This window comes from Pristiophorus japonicus, chromosome 1 (assembly GCF_044704955.1).
Source record: "Pristiophorus japonicus isolate sPriJap1 chromosome 1, sPriJap1.hap1, whole genome shotgun sequence".
Taxonomy (NCBI): domain Eukaryota; kingdom Metazoa; phylum Chordata; class Chondrichthyes; family Pristiophoridae; genus Pristiophorus; species Pristiophorus japonicus.
Genome location: NC_091977.1, coordinates 429,613,825 through 429,627,582, shown reverse-complemented (window position 1 = coordinate 429,627,582; position 13,758 = coordinate 429,613,825). Strand labels below are relative to the sequence as shown.

The following is a 13,758-nucleotide window of genomic DNA, read 5'->3' as shown; positions in this document are numbered from 1 at the left end:
AAGTGGCATGTAAAGTGTACATGCCTTTAGGAAAGCCTTTTATAAAATACTACATGGGAGATTACCAGAGAAGATTAATGTATGGAATTAGGGGGAGTTTGGCAAACGGAATTAAAAACTGATTAGAAGGGAGAAAAAAAGTGGAAGAAATTGGGCTCTACTTCACCTGATTTTGGGTGCAAAATGGGGGCCAAAATTACCAATTTAAAAGTGCTGTCACCCACAATCCTGGAGTGCCTGAATTAGGTCCTATCCCATATTGGGTCAGGCATTCATTCAAATGTTCCTGGCGGTTGCCCAAAACATTATTAATACATGCGGGAACGGTAACATAGTGATTATTTTAATGGACTAGTAATCCTGAGGCCTGGACTAACTATCCAGAGGTGTGAGTTCAAATCTCACCATGGCAACGGTGGAATTTAAATTCAGTGAATTAAATGAATCTCTGATAAAAAGCCAGTATCAGTAATGGTGAGCAGGAAACTATTCGATTCTCGTAAAAACCCATCTGGTTTGCTGATGTCATTTAGGAATATTACCTGGTCTAGCTTATATCTTACTGCAGACCTACAGCAATGTGGTTGACTCTTAACTGCCCTTTGAAATGGCCTAGCGAGTCACTCCGTTGTAACAAACTGCTACGAAAAACAATAATAAAACTGGACAGACCACATGGCACCGGCTTTGAAGACGAAAATGGCATACCCAACCCGGTTGACCCTGCCCAGTCCTCCTCACTAGCATCTGGGGACTTGTGCCAAAATTGGGAGAGCTGTCCCACAGACTTCTCAAACAACAGCCTGACATAGTCGTACGCACTGAATGATACCTTTCAGCCAATGTCCCAGACTCCTCCATCAACATCCGTGAGTATGTCCTGTGTCACTGGCAGAACAGACCCCAGAGGCAGCAGCACAGTGGTATACAGTTCGGAGGGAGTGGCCCTGGGAGTCTTCAACATTGACTCTGGATGCCACAACATTGTTCAATATGTTGGCCACTAGCCACATATGGCTAATTGAGGATCCAGATGTGGCTTAATGCATTTCTGATTATTAACTAAAAATTGAGTAATATCACTGTCATTGGGCATATTATCTCAATACTCGTATTCTCATAGCGTATGCATGTGTACTTTAACCTTTTGTTTATTTGTAACATGGTGCAACAAAAAGCAGATGAGTGAGTGTTTTTTAATCTATTTGAGTATTTTACTCCTTGGTTACTGAATGATGGTAAGGAATATACACAGGTGTAATATATTTACCTCGACTGTGTGAGTGCATGTGTGGCATTTTCTACTATAATTAGTGCATGTGGCTAAAACAGGTTCATCAGACAGCACATCTGTAGCTAATCGGCAGTTTTTATTGGGCAATACTGCTCCACACTATAGGAAGGATATTGAGGCTTTAAATAGGTTACAACACAGATTAACCAGGGTACTGCCTGGTATAAGTAAATACAAATATGAAAGAAGATTTGAAAAATTAGGTCTTTTTACGTGACAAGACCACAGATTTAGGGTGATAGGATAGAACTGTTCAAAATGATAAGAGGATGGGAAAGGTAGATAAAAGCAGACTATTTCCTGTGCTTGAGGGTTCAAGAACAAAGGGCTATAGATATACATTTAAATGTTAGAGATTTAGAACAGTGAGCAGCAAATTGTGAGGTTGTAGCATTCACTTCCAGGGTTGTTGGTTGAGACAGAAAATATGCTGCCATTGAAGATTAGGTTGGATAGTTTGATGAAGGAACCTAAGAACATAAGAACATAAGAATTAGGAAGAGGAGTAGGCTATCTCGCCCCTCGAGCCTGCTCCGCCACTCAACAAGATCATGGCTGATCTGGCTGTGGACTCAGCTCCACTTACCCGCCCGCTCCCCATAACCCTTAATTCCCTTATTGGTTAAAAATCTATCTATCTGTGATTTGAATACATTCAATGAGCTAGCCTCAACTGCTTCCCTGGGCAGAGAATTCCACAGATTCACAACCCTCTGGGAGAAGAAATTCCTTCTCAACTCGGTTTTAAATTGGCTCTCCCGTATTTTGAGGCTGTGCCCCCAGTTCTAGTCTCCCCGACCAGTGGAAACAACCTCTCTGCCTCTATCTTGTCTATCCCTTTCATTATTTTAAATGTTTCTATAAGATCACCCCTCATCCTTCTGAACTCCAAAGCGTAAAGACTCAGTCGACTCAATCTATCATCATAAGGTAACCCCCTCATCTCCGGAATCAGCCGAGTGAATCGTCTCTGTACCCCCTCCAAAGCCAGTATATCCTTCCTTAAGTAAGGTGACCAAAACTGCACGCAGTACTCCAGGTGCGGCCTCACCAATACCCTATACAGTTGCAGCAGGACCTCCCTGCTTTTGTACTCCATCCCTCTCGCAATGAAGGCCAACATTCCATTCGCCTTCCTGATTACCTGCTGCACCTGCAAACTAACTTTTTGGTTTAATGTTTTTTGTTTTGCAGATGAACTCCAAAAAGAGTTTCATGCACAAGGACCCCCAGGTCCCTCTGCACCGCAGCATGTTGTAATTTCTCCCCATTCAAATAATATTCCCTTTTACTGTTTTTTTCCAAGGAAAAGGGGTAAGAGGCAAATGGGAACAGGTTGGGTAGGTGTACTCGAGGGTGAACACTGATGTGGACTGGTTGGACCAAATGGTTTTACAATGTTGTAAATTCTAAGTATTTCTATGAATGGCAGCAGGCTGGAGATGAAGCTGTTGAATAGATTTGCCAAGCAGCCGTTTTGAAACTCTGAGACCCGACACAGTGGGATGTGAAATTCAGCTTTAGTCATAGAGCAAAATGGCCAATAGCGAATCGGCAGCCTGTTTACATCTCACTTGATTTTCTTTTTCAATGGATATGCTGATTGCTCGTTTTGCCTTAAAGCCCAAGACAAATTTCTACCCCAGTGGGTTTCAGTGGGGTCGACTTTGAACTCACAAACAGAAATATTTCATCTCTGATGGCAGATCTTTATAACTGTTTTGTAGTGTTTGAGCGGTGGGGTTAGTACTTGAGATTACATTTTATTAAGTGTTGGGAAAAGAACCAAGGGAGAAGATGAGAAGGATTATTTTACGCAGCGAGTTGTTATGATCTGGAATGCACTGCCTGAAAGGGTGATGGAAGCAGATTCAATAGTAACTTTCAAAAGAGAATTGGATATATACACAAAAAGGAAAACAATTGCAGGGCTAAGGGCAGGACTAATTGGATAGCTGTTTCCAAAAGCCGGCACAAGCACCAAGGGCTGAATGACCTCCCTCTGTGCTGTAGGATTCAATGATTCTGTGATAGTTTTTAAAAATGTGAGTACTGTGATTTTTTTCCCAAATATTTTTCATCTTTCTTTAAATCAGGGGCCCAAGACTTGGATCGCATTCGTTTGTCCACTTATAGGACGGCATGTAAGCTCCGATTTGTGCAGAAAAAGTGCAACTGTAAGTATGCCTCATTCCACAGGATTATAAATATGCAATATTGTTCCCAGGCTACCACCAGACCACTCTGAAACTGACTAGTTGCAGGAGAACAACTTGGGTTCATCCACACTAAGATAAATATTTTTTACATTTTTACTTCTATTTGATATCTGTCTCTGAAGGTCCGGGCAAGATCAAAACCTTCATATGCAGGGAATCGTGGCCATAAAGCCATATCCTACCATTCTGTGCCACAGTAACTTTCTACCTCAACACAACACCCGTACGATAACTTAGATTTATTTGGAGCCTTTGACGTGATAAACATCCCAAGGTGCTTCACAGCACAGAAATTAATGCCAACCAATAATAGAAGAGTCAAAGGAGGGGGACCAAAGACATAGTCGAAGAGATAGGTTTTGAGGGGACTTTAGAAGACGAGGACAGAGTTGGTGAAGCCAGTAGGTTAAGAGGGAGATTTCCAGACTATAGCAAAGACATTGGGTCAACAAAGGTGATGGGGAGGGTGCACAGGATGCCAGAGTCAGAAGAGTCGAGAGCGTATGTTGGTGTATAGGGCTGGAGGAGTTTGCAGAGGTAGGGTGTGGTGAGGCTGTGGAGAAATTTGTAGAGACTTCAATAAGAGGCATTTGATAAAATGCCCCAGAAAAGCTATTAATTAATCTCAAAGCCGTAGGGACTCAACTGAGAATGGATAAGAAATTAGCTGAAGGTTAGAAAACAACAAGCACCTGTGAGCGAAGCTTCATCAGGGTGGAGAGAAGTACTCAGTTGGATTTCCAACTAGTTGGGACCACTACGTTTTCTAATTGACATAAATTGAATGCAAAGTGGTCAAATTTTGCCATCAAATTTGCAGATGGCACAAAACTAGGAGGGACAGTGGAATCTTGAGGCAGAAATTACAGAGTGAGTTAGATAAAATATGTAAGTAGGCAGAACAATTGCAGATGAAATTTAATGAAAGTACTACATGTAGGAAGAACAAATAATCAACCTATATAACCTGTGAATGGTGTTAAAATAGCTAAGGATAAAGCTGTAAACGACCTGAGACTCTTTTGTAGACTCGACGCTGAGCTTGCCTTACTATGCAGAGCAGCAATCAACAAAGCCATAGAATGTTGAACTCCATTGCCAAATCAGTAGAATACAAATCAGAGAAAGTTGTGACGGAGCTGATCGGACCACACCATGACCAAACAGTGACCAGTTTTGGTTGATGAAATGCAAGAGAGACATTCAACTATTAGAGCCAGTATGGAGAATTCACATGGGGGTGACCCCTAGTTATAAAGCTCTGAATTATGAGGAATGACTGGAGAAACCTGGGTTTTTCAGCCTGGAAAGGAGTCATCTGAGCATTAACCTTTAGAGAGGTATATAAGATAGTTAAGAGAATGGAGAAGGTAGATTTGAAACATTGCTTTAAACTAAATTGCGAGAATGCAACAAGGAACACAGGTTCAAGCTAATGAAAGGCAGATTAGGACTGATGCCAGGAAAATCCTCTTCACATGAAGAGTGATTAACATATGGCATAGATTTCCAAGAAGAGTATTGGAGGCAAATCTTTTCAGAAAAAATTGGACACTGAAATGGGGAATTGAATATCTCTCCAAATGAATGAATTGTGATCGATGAAATTACTTTCCTCATCTGTAGTTATCTTGTGATCTTGTATTAGCAGACAGGGTGATAGTTGAGGTCAATAGTTGTAGGCGAGTGGGAATTAGTGCGGGATAGAATGCAGACAGATGCGTTTTGGAAGCATTACATCTATACAGGGTGATGCTCAGGAGGAGAGCAAAAGAGGTCAAGTTTGGAGGTGACAAAGGTCTAGATGAGGATTTCAATGGAGGTGGAGTTAAGTACCGGAGATGGTAGGTGATATTGCAGAGCTGAAAATTTGAGGTCTTGGTATTGGCTTATCATTTGGTGTCTGAAGCTCTGGGTCAAACACCACCAGTGTCTGAAGCTCTGGGTCAAACACCACCAAGGCTATGAACTGTCAAGTTTAGCCTGAACAAGCAGGTGGGGAAGAGGATAAAATTGGAGGCTCAGATGTGGAGTTTTAGCAGAAACCAAACAGAATGATTTGTTACCAGTGCCAAACAGGAGAAACTTCTGGCGCATCTAAAACCTGATGTCAGAAAAATAGTACTTCATATCAGACGAGCAGTACAATAGTGGTTATAGAGCCAAGGATAATGATGGAATAATAGTGCTGGATGTTGTCAGGATACATATGCAAACAGACCCCATGTCCAGAGATAATGTTGCCAAAGGGCTGCATCTATGTAAAGAATAGGAAAGGGCCAAGCATGGGACTTTGGGGTACTCCCCAGGTGAACATGCAAGAGGGCAGAAGGAGAAGCTATTTCAGGTGTATCAGTTGTAAGGAGGTCAGGAATGCAGGAGCTGTGTCTTGTGGAGGAGAATAGGCCGATAAAGGAGGATGGAACTCTAGGGCACTCCTGACCTGATCATACAAGGGGAGGGAGGAGGAGATCTGCCAGGTTATGTTGGCACAGGTAGGAGTGAAACTGAGTAAGGGCAGTGCTACAGGAGTGACAAACATTGAACACCATAGAAAGATTGAGGAGTGCAAGAAAGGATAGTGTACCATAATTTCAGTCACAAATGAAGCCATTGGTGACTTTGACTAGTTCAATCATGGTGCTTTAGGCAGGATGGAAACTGGTCATAATGGAGGAGAAGCTATAGAGTGATACGAGTTTGGGCGACAGTTAAGAAGAGGCCGAAGGATAGTCAAGAATGGAGGATGATGCAGCCAGGCTCAATTGCCTCTGTTTTTATGAAACTTACCCATCTTTTTCTTTTTTACTTGTTTAGTGCACTTGGTAGATGTTTGGAATATTATAGAGGCATTCAGAGAAAATGGGCTAAATACAATGGATCCGAATGCTGAACTAAGTGTGGCTCGCTTGGAAGCTATCATCTCCACAATACTTTACCAGCTGAACAAACGACTGCCAACCACCCATCAGATAAATGTCGAACAGTCCATTAGTTTACTGCTGAACTTTCTGCTTGCTGCCTATGATGGGTATGTTTTAGAGCAGTTACTCTTTGCATATTGATCTTAGTTTTTGAACTTTATTGGAGGTCCTAAACTTGACTGTAATTGTCCAAATCCAGTGGATATTTTAACATTCACATGAAAGCAAGGCCCTGAGCCTGAATTGTATTTTTTCATCCTGTTCCATCCTTCTACTGTTAATTTGGGGCATTCTAACAAAAGAAAATTGAACACAAGTTAATTTTTTGTGTATGTATTAGTGATTTTTATTCTCTATTCTGGGAGAAGAATAACCTGAACATTGGCAGAACTCCCAGACTTTGTGCGGTTTCCTTTAGTGCCAAATGGCATGAAATAACACAGTGCCAAAGCAGTGAACAATCTCTTTGTACGATCATTGAATGGTTGCTGTTAGTGAGTGGAAAATATTCACTCTGAAATGTGTTTCTCTTTTCTGCCGAAATTGTGACAGTGAGTTTATGGGAGAGAAGTTTTTCACAGGATACACTTGTGGTATGATAGAGAACCAGTCTATTGAATTCTCAGTGTAACTTCCAAATTATTTTCTGTGATATAATGGTACAACATTTTTTAATGCCAGCTGTTTCAAAGTAGGATCAGAATAATGTATAAAATCATAGAATATTCTGAATAAGGTGAAATGTGATTTATTTTTAATGCAGAAATACTACTCATTGCTACAAAAATTCACAAGTGCTAAAACACAGTGTGGCCGATTTCCATATATACTGCACATTGGGCGGACGATGGGGTACGTGATTGCACCACCCACGCAATGGTACTAGCGATGGTCCCGAACCATTTAAATAGTCAAACCTCATTTTAATTATCGGAAGTGTGTGCTTGAAGAAGGAAGAAGGCATTGCGGGAATGGGCACAAGGGGACATTTCTGTGGGGAATGGATGATCATTCATATTCCTCCTGGCCCCAGAAAAACCAATGCACCATGCCACAGATTTTTTCAGCATTTTTAGAGCAGTCTGCAGCAGGCCCTTTAGGGATGGCTGTATGGCCGGTCAACGCACAGTTCCACTGGGTGTAGTTCATGCTACTACAAATGGCATTGAACCCGATTTAAATATTTTAATAAGGCTTCTGCCTGTTCTGGGTATAAGCGCTGGCGACCAATTTTAATATACCACATGAAAATCAAGTCTACTGAATTGCAGGTGGCCTGTGGGCGACATGTTTTTTAAATACATTTTCGTCTGCCTAACAATGTTCCCTCAAATCTTTTGGAGGCTACACGGTCCCTTTATTTGCGAGAATTGCTCGAATTCTTTGAGGATGTAACGAACAGGGTGGATAAAGGGGAACCAGTGGATGTAGGGTATTTGGCTTCCAGAAGGCATTTGACAAGGTGCCACATAAAAGGTTACTGCACAAGATAAAAGTTCACAGGGTTGGGAGTAATATATTAGCATGGGTAGAGGATTGGCTAACGAACAGAAAACAGAGAGTAGGGATAAATGGTTCATTCTCGGGTTGGCAATCAGTAACCAGTGGGGTGCCGCAGGGATCAGTGCTGGGACCCCGACTATTTACAATCTATATTAACGACTTCGAGGAAGGGACTGAGTGTAACGTAGCCAAATTTGCCGAGGATACAAAGATGGGAGGAAAAGCAATGTGTGAGGTGGACACACAAAATGTGCAAAAGGACATAGACAGGCTAAGTGAGTGGGCAAAAATTTGGCAGATGGAGTATAATGTAAAGTGTGAGGTCATGCACTTTGGCAGAAAAATTCAAAGAGCAAGTTATTATTTAAATGGAGAAAGATTGCAAAGTGCTGCAGTACAGCGGGACGTGGGGGTACTTGTGCATGAAACACAAAAGGTTAGTTTGCAGATACAGCAAGTGATCAGGAAGGCCAATGGAATCTTGGCCTTTATTGCAAAGGGGATGGAGTATAAAAGCAGTGAAGTCTTGCGTAGTATTCCAGGTGTGGCCTCACCACTACCCTGTAGGTACAGGGTATTGGTGAGGCCACACCTGGAATACTGCGTGAGTTTTGGTTTCCATATTTATGAAAGGATATACTTGCTTTGGAGGCAGTTCAGAGAAGGTACACAAGATTGATTCCAGAGATGAGGGGTTGACTTATGAGGAAAGGTTGAGTAGGTTGGGCCTCTACTCATTGGAGTTCAGAAGAATGAGAGGTGATCTTATCGAAAGGTATAAGCTTATGAGGGGGCTTGACAGGGTGGATGCAGAGGGGATGTTTCCACTGATAGGGGAGACTAGAACTAGAGGGCATAATCTTAGAATAAGGGGCCGCCCATTTAAAACTGAGATGAGGAGAAATTTCTTCTCTCAAAGGGTTGTGGATCTGTGGAATTCGCTGCCTCATAGAGCTGTGGAAGCTGGGACATTGAATAAATTTAAGACAGAAATAGTCAGTTTCTTAAACGATAAGGGAATAAGGGGTTATGGGGAGCGGGCGGGGAAATGGACCCGAGTCCACGATCGGATCAGCCATGATCGTATTAAATGGCAGAGCAGGCTCAAGGAGCCGTATGGCCTTCTCCTGCTCCTATTTCTTATGTTCTTAAAGGGGCTGCCCGGCCTATTCAAAATACAACGCATGCACGGCTTCTCTATTTAAAAGCCGGCTGCACAGGACCCCTGGAGCAGGCGCAGCTTACAAAGAACATTGCTGCCTACCACACCTTTTTTCAGCAAGAATGGGGTGGAATTTTCCTCCACCACCCCCACCACCCCCCAGCCCCCGCCCGCCCTTACAATGTAGCATGGTTAAATGGCAACTCAGCAATTTTGTGGTACAATACTTTTTGAATTCTTTCACTGTATAATTCTACAGGAAAAGCATTTCTCTTCATTTTGTTGCACTTATTTCCCAGTAAAAATGTGAGAGAACTATTTACTAAGTTGCTGGTTGGAACAAAATTCTCTCACGTTATCCAAGGGATTGTATTTTGTAGGAGAGAGTTTGTTTTAGAATGCTGCATTCTTTTGCAGTCAGCTATTTTTGCGATGCTTGTGCAGGGACAGCTGAGCATAAAAGAGCTGATTTTAGTCCTAGTTGCTTGGCAGATACCGGACAGGTGGGCAGTTAAAATTACTTACCTGTCCTGGAACGGCTGGGAGTTGAATGGATGCAATTCTTCTTACCTGCTCAACTGGGCAGGCAGCAAGAACGCTTGCCCAAAGCTGGCGGGATCCTTTTTAACAACTATCATCATAGGGAGCCAACTGTAATTTTAACTCGACGGCCTGAACGAAAAGCGGCAGATAAGATCATTTTTTTCGTACTTTCCTTGTGGGACCAGGAGGAGCGGGAATGCATCTCTGAGCCCCACAAGGAAAACGTCAGCCTCGCCTGCCACAAGCTCACACCTCCTCCCCTTTCTTATCGCAAGATCTCCGCGGGATGGCCCTGGCAGCTGATTTTGCCATTTACCTGCTGAGCATTTGTCCGCCAAATTCCCGCCTGGAACCGTAATTTTAATAATCAAGCCTACTACTAATAACAAGCAGATCGCCCATGGTGTTGCTCATGATGAGTCAGAGAATTTACTGTTATATAACAGATGGGATGTTTATGCCATGTAGGGTATATTGTCAGAGACACGGATTTGCAGTGACTAGGGGCCCAACTTTGGCCATGATTGCATCAATTTTTTTGGTGCAAGTTGTTTTTTCTGGCGTAAGTGAAAAAATGTCATTTTCCCCCCAAAATTTGCTCCAGAGTAAGTCAGTTAGGTACGATTTTTTTTTAGGTCAGTTTTGTTTTCAAAAGGGGGCGCTTCCAGACACTTACACCAGCTTTGGCCATTTATGCCATTTTGGTCAGCAAAAACTTACTCCAAATCGACTTAGGTCAGCGTATGTGGCCAGCTCTGAAAAACCTTGCGGGCAGTGAAGAAAAAACAGCGCACATTCGGCAGACATTAGGGCAGGGATAGTGGAGGAAAGGGAACTGGAGAGGACCTCAACAACCAAGCACCAAACATTGCAAGGAAAAGCTCAAACAATTAAAATACTAATCAAAATGAAGTAAATCCTACCGCGATGTCACCGGGGGGTGGGGGGGCGGGGGCGCTGTGCAGAGCGACCGGAGAAATGCGAGCTGCTGGCCAGGGAGAGAGAGAGTGAGAGATGCTGGTATACAAAACACTCTTTCTTCCCCCCCTCCCCCACAAAACACTCTTTCTCTCCACCCCCCCAAAACTCTCCTCCTCCCCCCCAAACACTCTTTCTCTCCCACCCCCCCCAAAACTCTCCTCCTCCCCCCCAAACACTCTTTCTCTCCCACCCCCCCCAAAACTCTCCTCCTCCCCCCCAAACACTCTTTCTCTCCCACCCCCCAAAACTCTCCTCCTCCCCCCCAAACACTCTTTCTCTCCTCCACCGCCACCCCAAAAAACTCTCAAGCACAACCGATAAATAAAAAATAAAACCGAAGTCCTACCTCGCCGGGAACTCGGCCGGCCGGCCGGCCGGTGTGAGAGGCCACTCGGCCGGGGATAGGGTGCGGCGAGATCGGGGCGTCCCTTCGGCCGGGGATAGGGGCTGTGAACATCGGGTCCTGCTCACAGCCCGCAGGACACGCTGGGAGGGCAGGAGCATGCGCGCAGACGTCACTGCGCATGCGCGCAGGTGTCTGCACTGTTTTCGGCGCTGGCCTGTTGCTCCGCCCCCCACTTCAGAATGCACGCCACGCCGGGACTCCGGGGGCTCGGAAGAGCGGCCAGGATGGAGCCCCTTTTTTCCGGCGCCGTTTCCAGCGTGAAAAGTCGCCGCACTTAAGGTAAGTGCGCCGAAAAAGGGGTTGGGCAAAGTTGGGCCCAGGGTATCTAACTCTAACTGATACATTTTTCATACAATCTTGATGTGAATTTTCAGCTTTAAAACTGATCAGGGACAAACATTAAAAGTGTGACATAGATACATTAATATTTTATAAAATAGATCTAAGATCTAAGATAGGTTTACAGTGCATGTGCAAACACACAAAGCTTGGTAAATAAGGTTGGTGAGCTGCAGGTGCAAATAGCCACATGGGAATATGATGCTGTAATGATATCGGAGTACCTAGCTCAAAAAAGGGCAGGATTGGGTAATAAATATTCCTGAATATAAGGTGTTCAGGAAAGATAGGGAAGGAAAGAAAGGAGGTGGGATGGCAGTATTGATTAAGGAGAAGATTACAGTGCTGTAGAGAGAAGACGTCCTGGAGGGGTCAAGGACAGAACCTAGATGGTTAGAGTTGAGAAACAATAGAGGTGCCAAATACATGACTAGGTGTCATCATAGGCAGCCCCTCGATTCTTTAGGCCACCAACTAATGGGAAGGATATAGAGGAGCACATCTGAAAGGAAATTACAGCGAGGTGCAAGAACTATAAAGTAGTGATAATGGGGGATTTCAACTCATCCTAATATAGATTGGGATAGTAATAGTGTAAAGGGCAGTGAGGGGAAGAATTTCTGAAGTGTGTTCAGGAGATCTTTCTTGATCAGTACATTTCCGGCCTAACAAGGAAGGAGGTATTGCTGGATCTGGTTCTGGGGAATGAGGTGGGTCAAATGGAGCAAGTGTCAGTTGGGGAATATTTAGGAAACAGTGATCAAAGCATCATAAAGTGTAGATTAGCTATGGAAAAGGTCAAGAAGTGATCTACAGTAAAAAATACTTAATTGGAGAAGGGCCAATTTCAGTGGATTGAGAACAGATCTGGCCTGGGCAAATTGGAATCAAAGATTGGCAGGCAAAACTGTAATCAAACAATGGGCTGCGTTTAAAGAGGAGATGTTTCGGGCACAGTCAAGGTACATTCTCACGAGGGGGAAAGGTAGGGCAACCAAAGCCAGAGTTCCCTGGATGACGAAAGAGATAGAGAGTAAGATGAAGCAGAAAAAGAAGGCGTATGACAGATATCAGGTTGAGAATACAAGTCAGAATCGGGCTGAATATAGAAAGTTCAGAGGGGAAGTGAAAAAGGAAATAAGAGGGGCAAAGAGAGGATATGAGAATAGACTGGAGAATTGCAAATGTTACACCCTTATTCAGAAATGGGTGTAAGGATAAACCCAGTAACTATAGGCTAGTCAATTTAACCGTCATGGGGAAGCTTTTTGAATTGATAATCCGGGATAAAATTAACAGTCACTTGAACAAGTGTGGATTAATTAAGGAAAGCCAGCACAGATTTGTCAAAGGCAAATAATGTTTAACTAACTTGATTGAGTTTTTTGATGAGGTAACAGAGAGGGTTGATGAGGGCAATGTGGTTGATATGGTGTACATGGACTTCCAAAAGGCATTTGATAAAGTGCCACAATATAGGCTTGCCGGCAAAGTTGAAGCCCATAGAATAAAAGGGACAGGGACAGCATGAATACAAAATCGACGAAGTGTCAGGAAACAGAGAGTAGTGGTGAACGGTTGTTTTTCGGACTGGAGGAAGGTATACACTGGTATTCCCCAGGGTTCAGTATTCGGAATGCTGCTTTTCATGATATATATTAAGGACTTGGGGCCCGAAATTGGTGGACATACCGCCGCACACTGTCCGCGGACCACCGACATACCGCCCAAAATCGCGAAATTCATCGAAAAATACCTGCATACCGCCCGGCAGAATATTCATTAACGACATACCACCAGGCGGTATGCATACCGTCCGCCCATGCACACCGCTGACATACCGCCCAAAATTGCAAAATTCATCACTTACCACCAACATACCGCCGACCTTGCAGACCGCCCTGGAAAAGATGGTTTTAAATCGATCTTCTGTTGGCGGTATGCATCTTTATCTGTAAATTTTGTTTTAGCTCTCACCCCGCAGTATCTCCCACCCCCAGTCTCCTCCCCCTCCCCCCCAAAGCGATCTCCCCCAAGCAGTGATCTCCCCCGAAGTAGTGATCTCCCTCCACAGGTATCTCTTTCCCCCCGCCACCACAGAAGCGATTTCCCCCCACCCCCTCCATATACCTACACAGCGCTCTCAGGCCAGTAGTCCCTGTGGGTTCTGGTCGGTGCCTCTCGGGGGGATGGAGCTTCGCAGCAGCATGTGCTTGCGCACAACTCAGGAGCCGAAGATTCCTGAGTGAAAATGAGTCACCGCCCGCACACCGCCGGCTGCACTCTGCTCCGCCCGCTGCACTCCGCTCGGCATACCGCCGAGAAAAAAGTGACGAAAATCGCACACACTCCGCCCCAGCGGTACCAGGCATTATGAAACGACATAC

The 13,758-nt window shown here is 44.1% G+C and overlaps 1 protein-coding gene across 17 annotated transcripts in view; it reads left to right on the top strand.

The window, feature by feature from the left end:
* dtna (dystrobrevin, alpha) overlaps nt 1-13,758 on the top strand; it is a 709,829-nt gene that overhangs the window by 329,392 nt on the left and 366,679 nt on the right. For all 17 annotated transcript variants that reach the window (XM_070892657.1, XM_070892659.1, XM_070892667.1 and 14 more), the window contains 2 exons: nt 3,391-3,471; nt 6,331-6,544. In XM_070892657.1, coding sequence (XP_070748758.1) covers nt 3,391-3,471; nt 6,331-6,544 — 295 coding nt within the window. The remainder of the gene's footprint in view (nt 1-3,390; nt 3,472-6,330; nt 6,545-13,758) is intronic.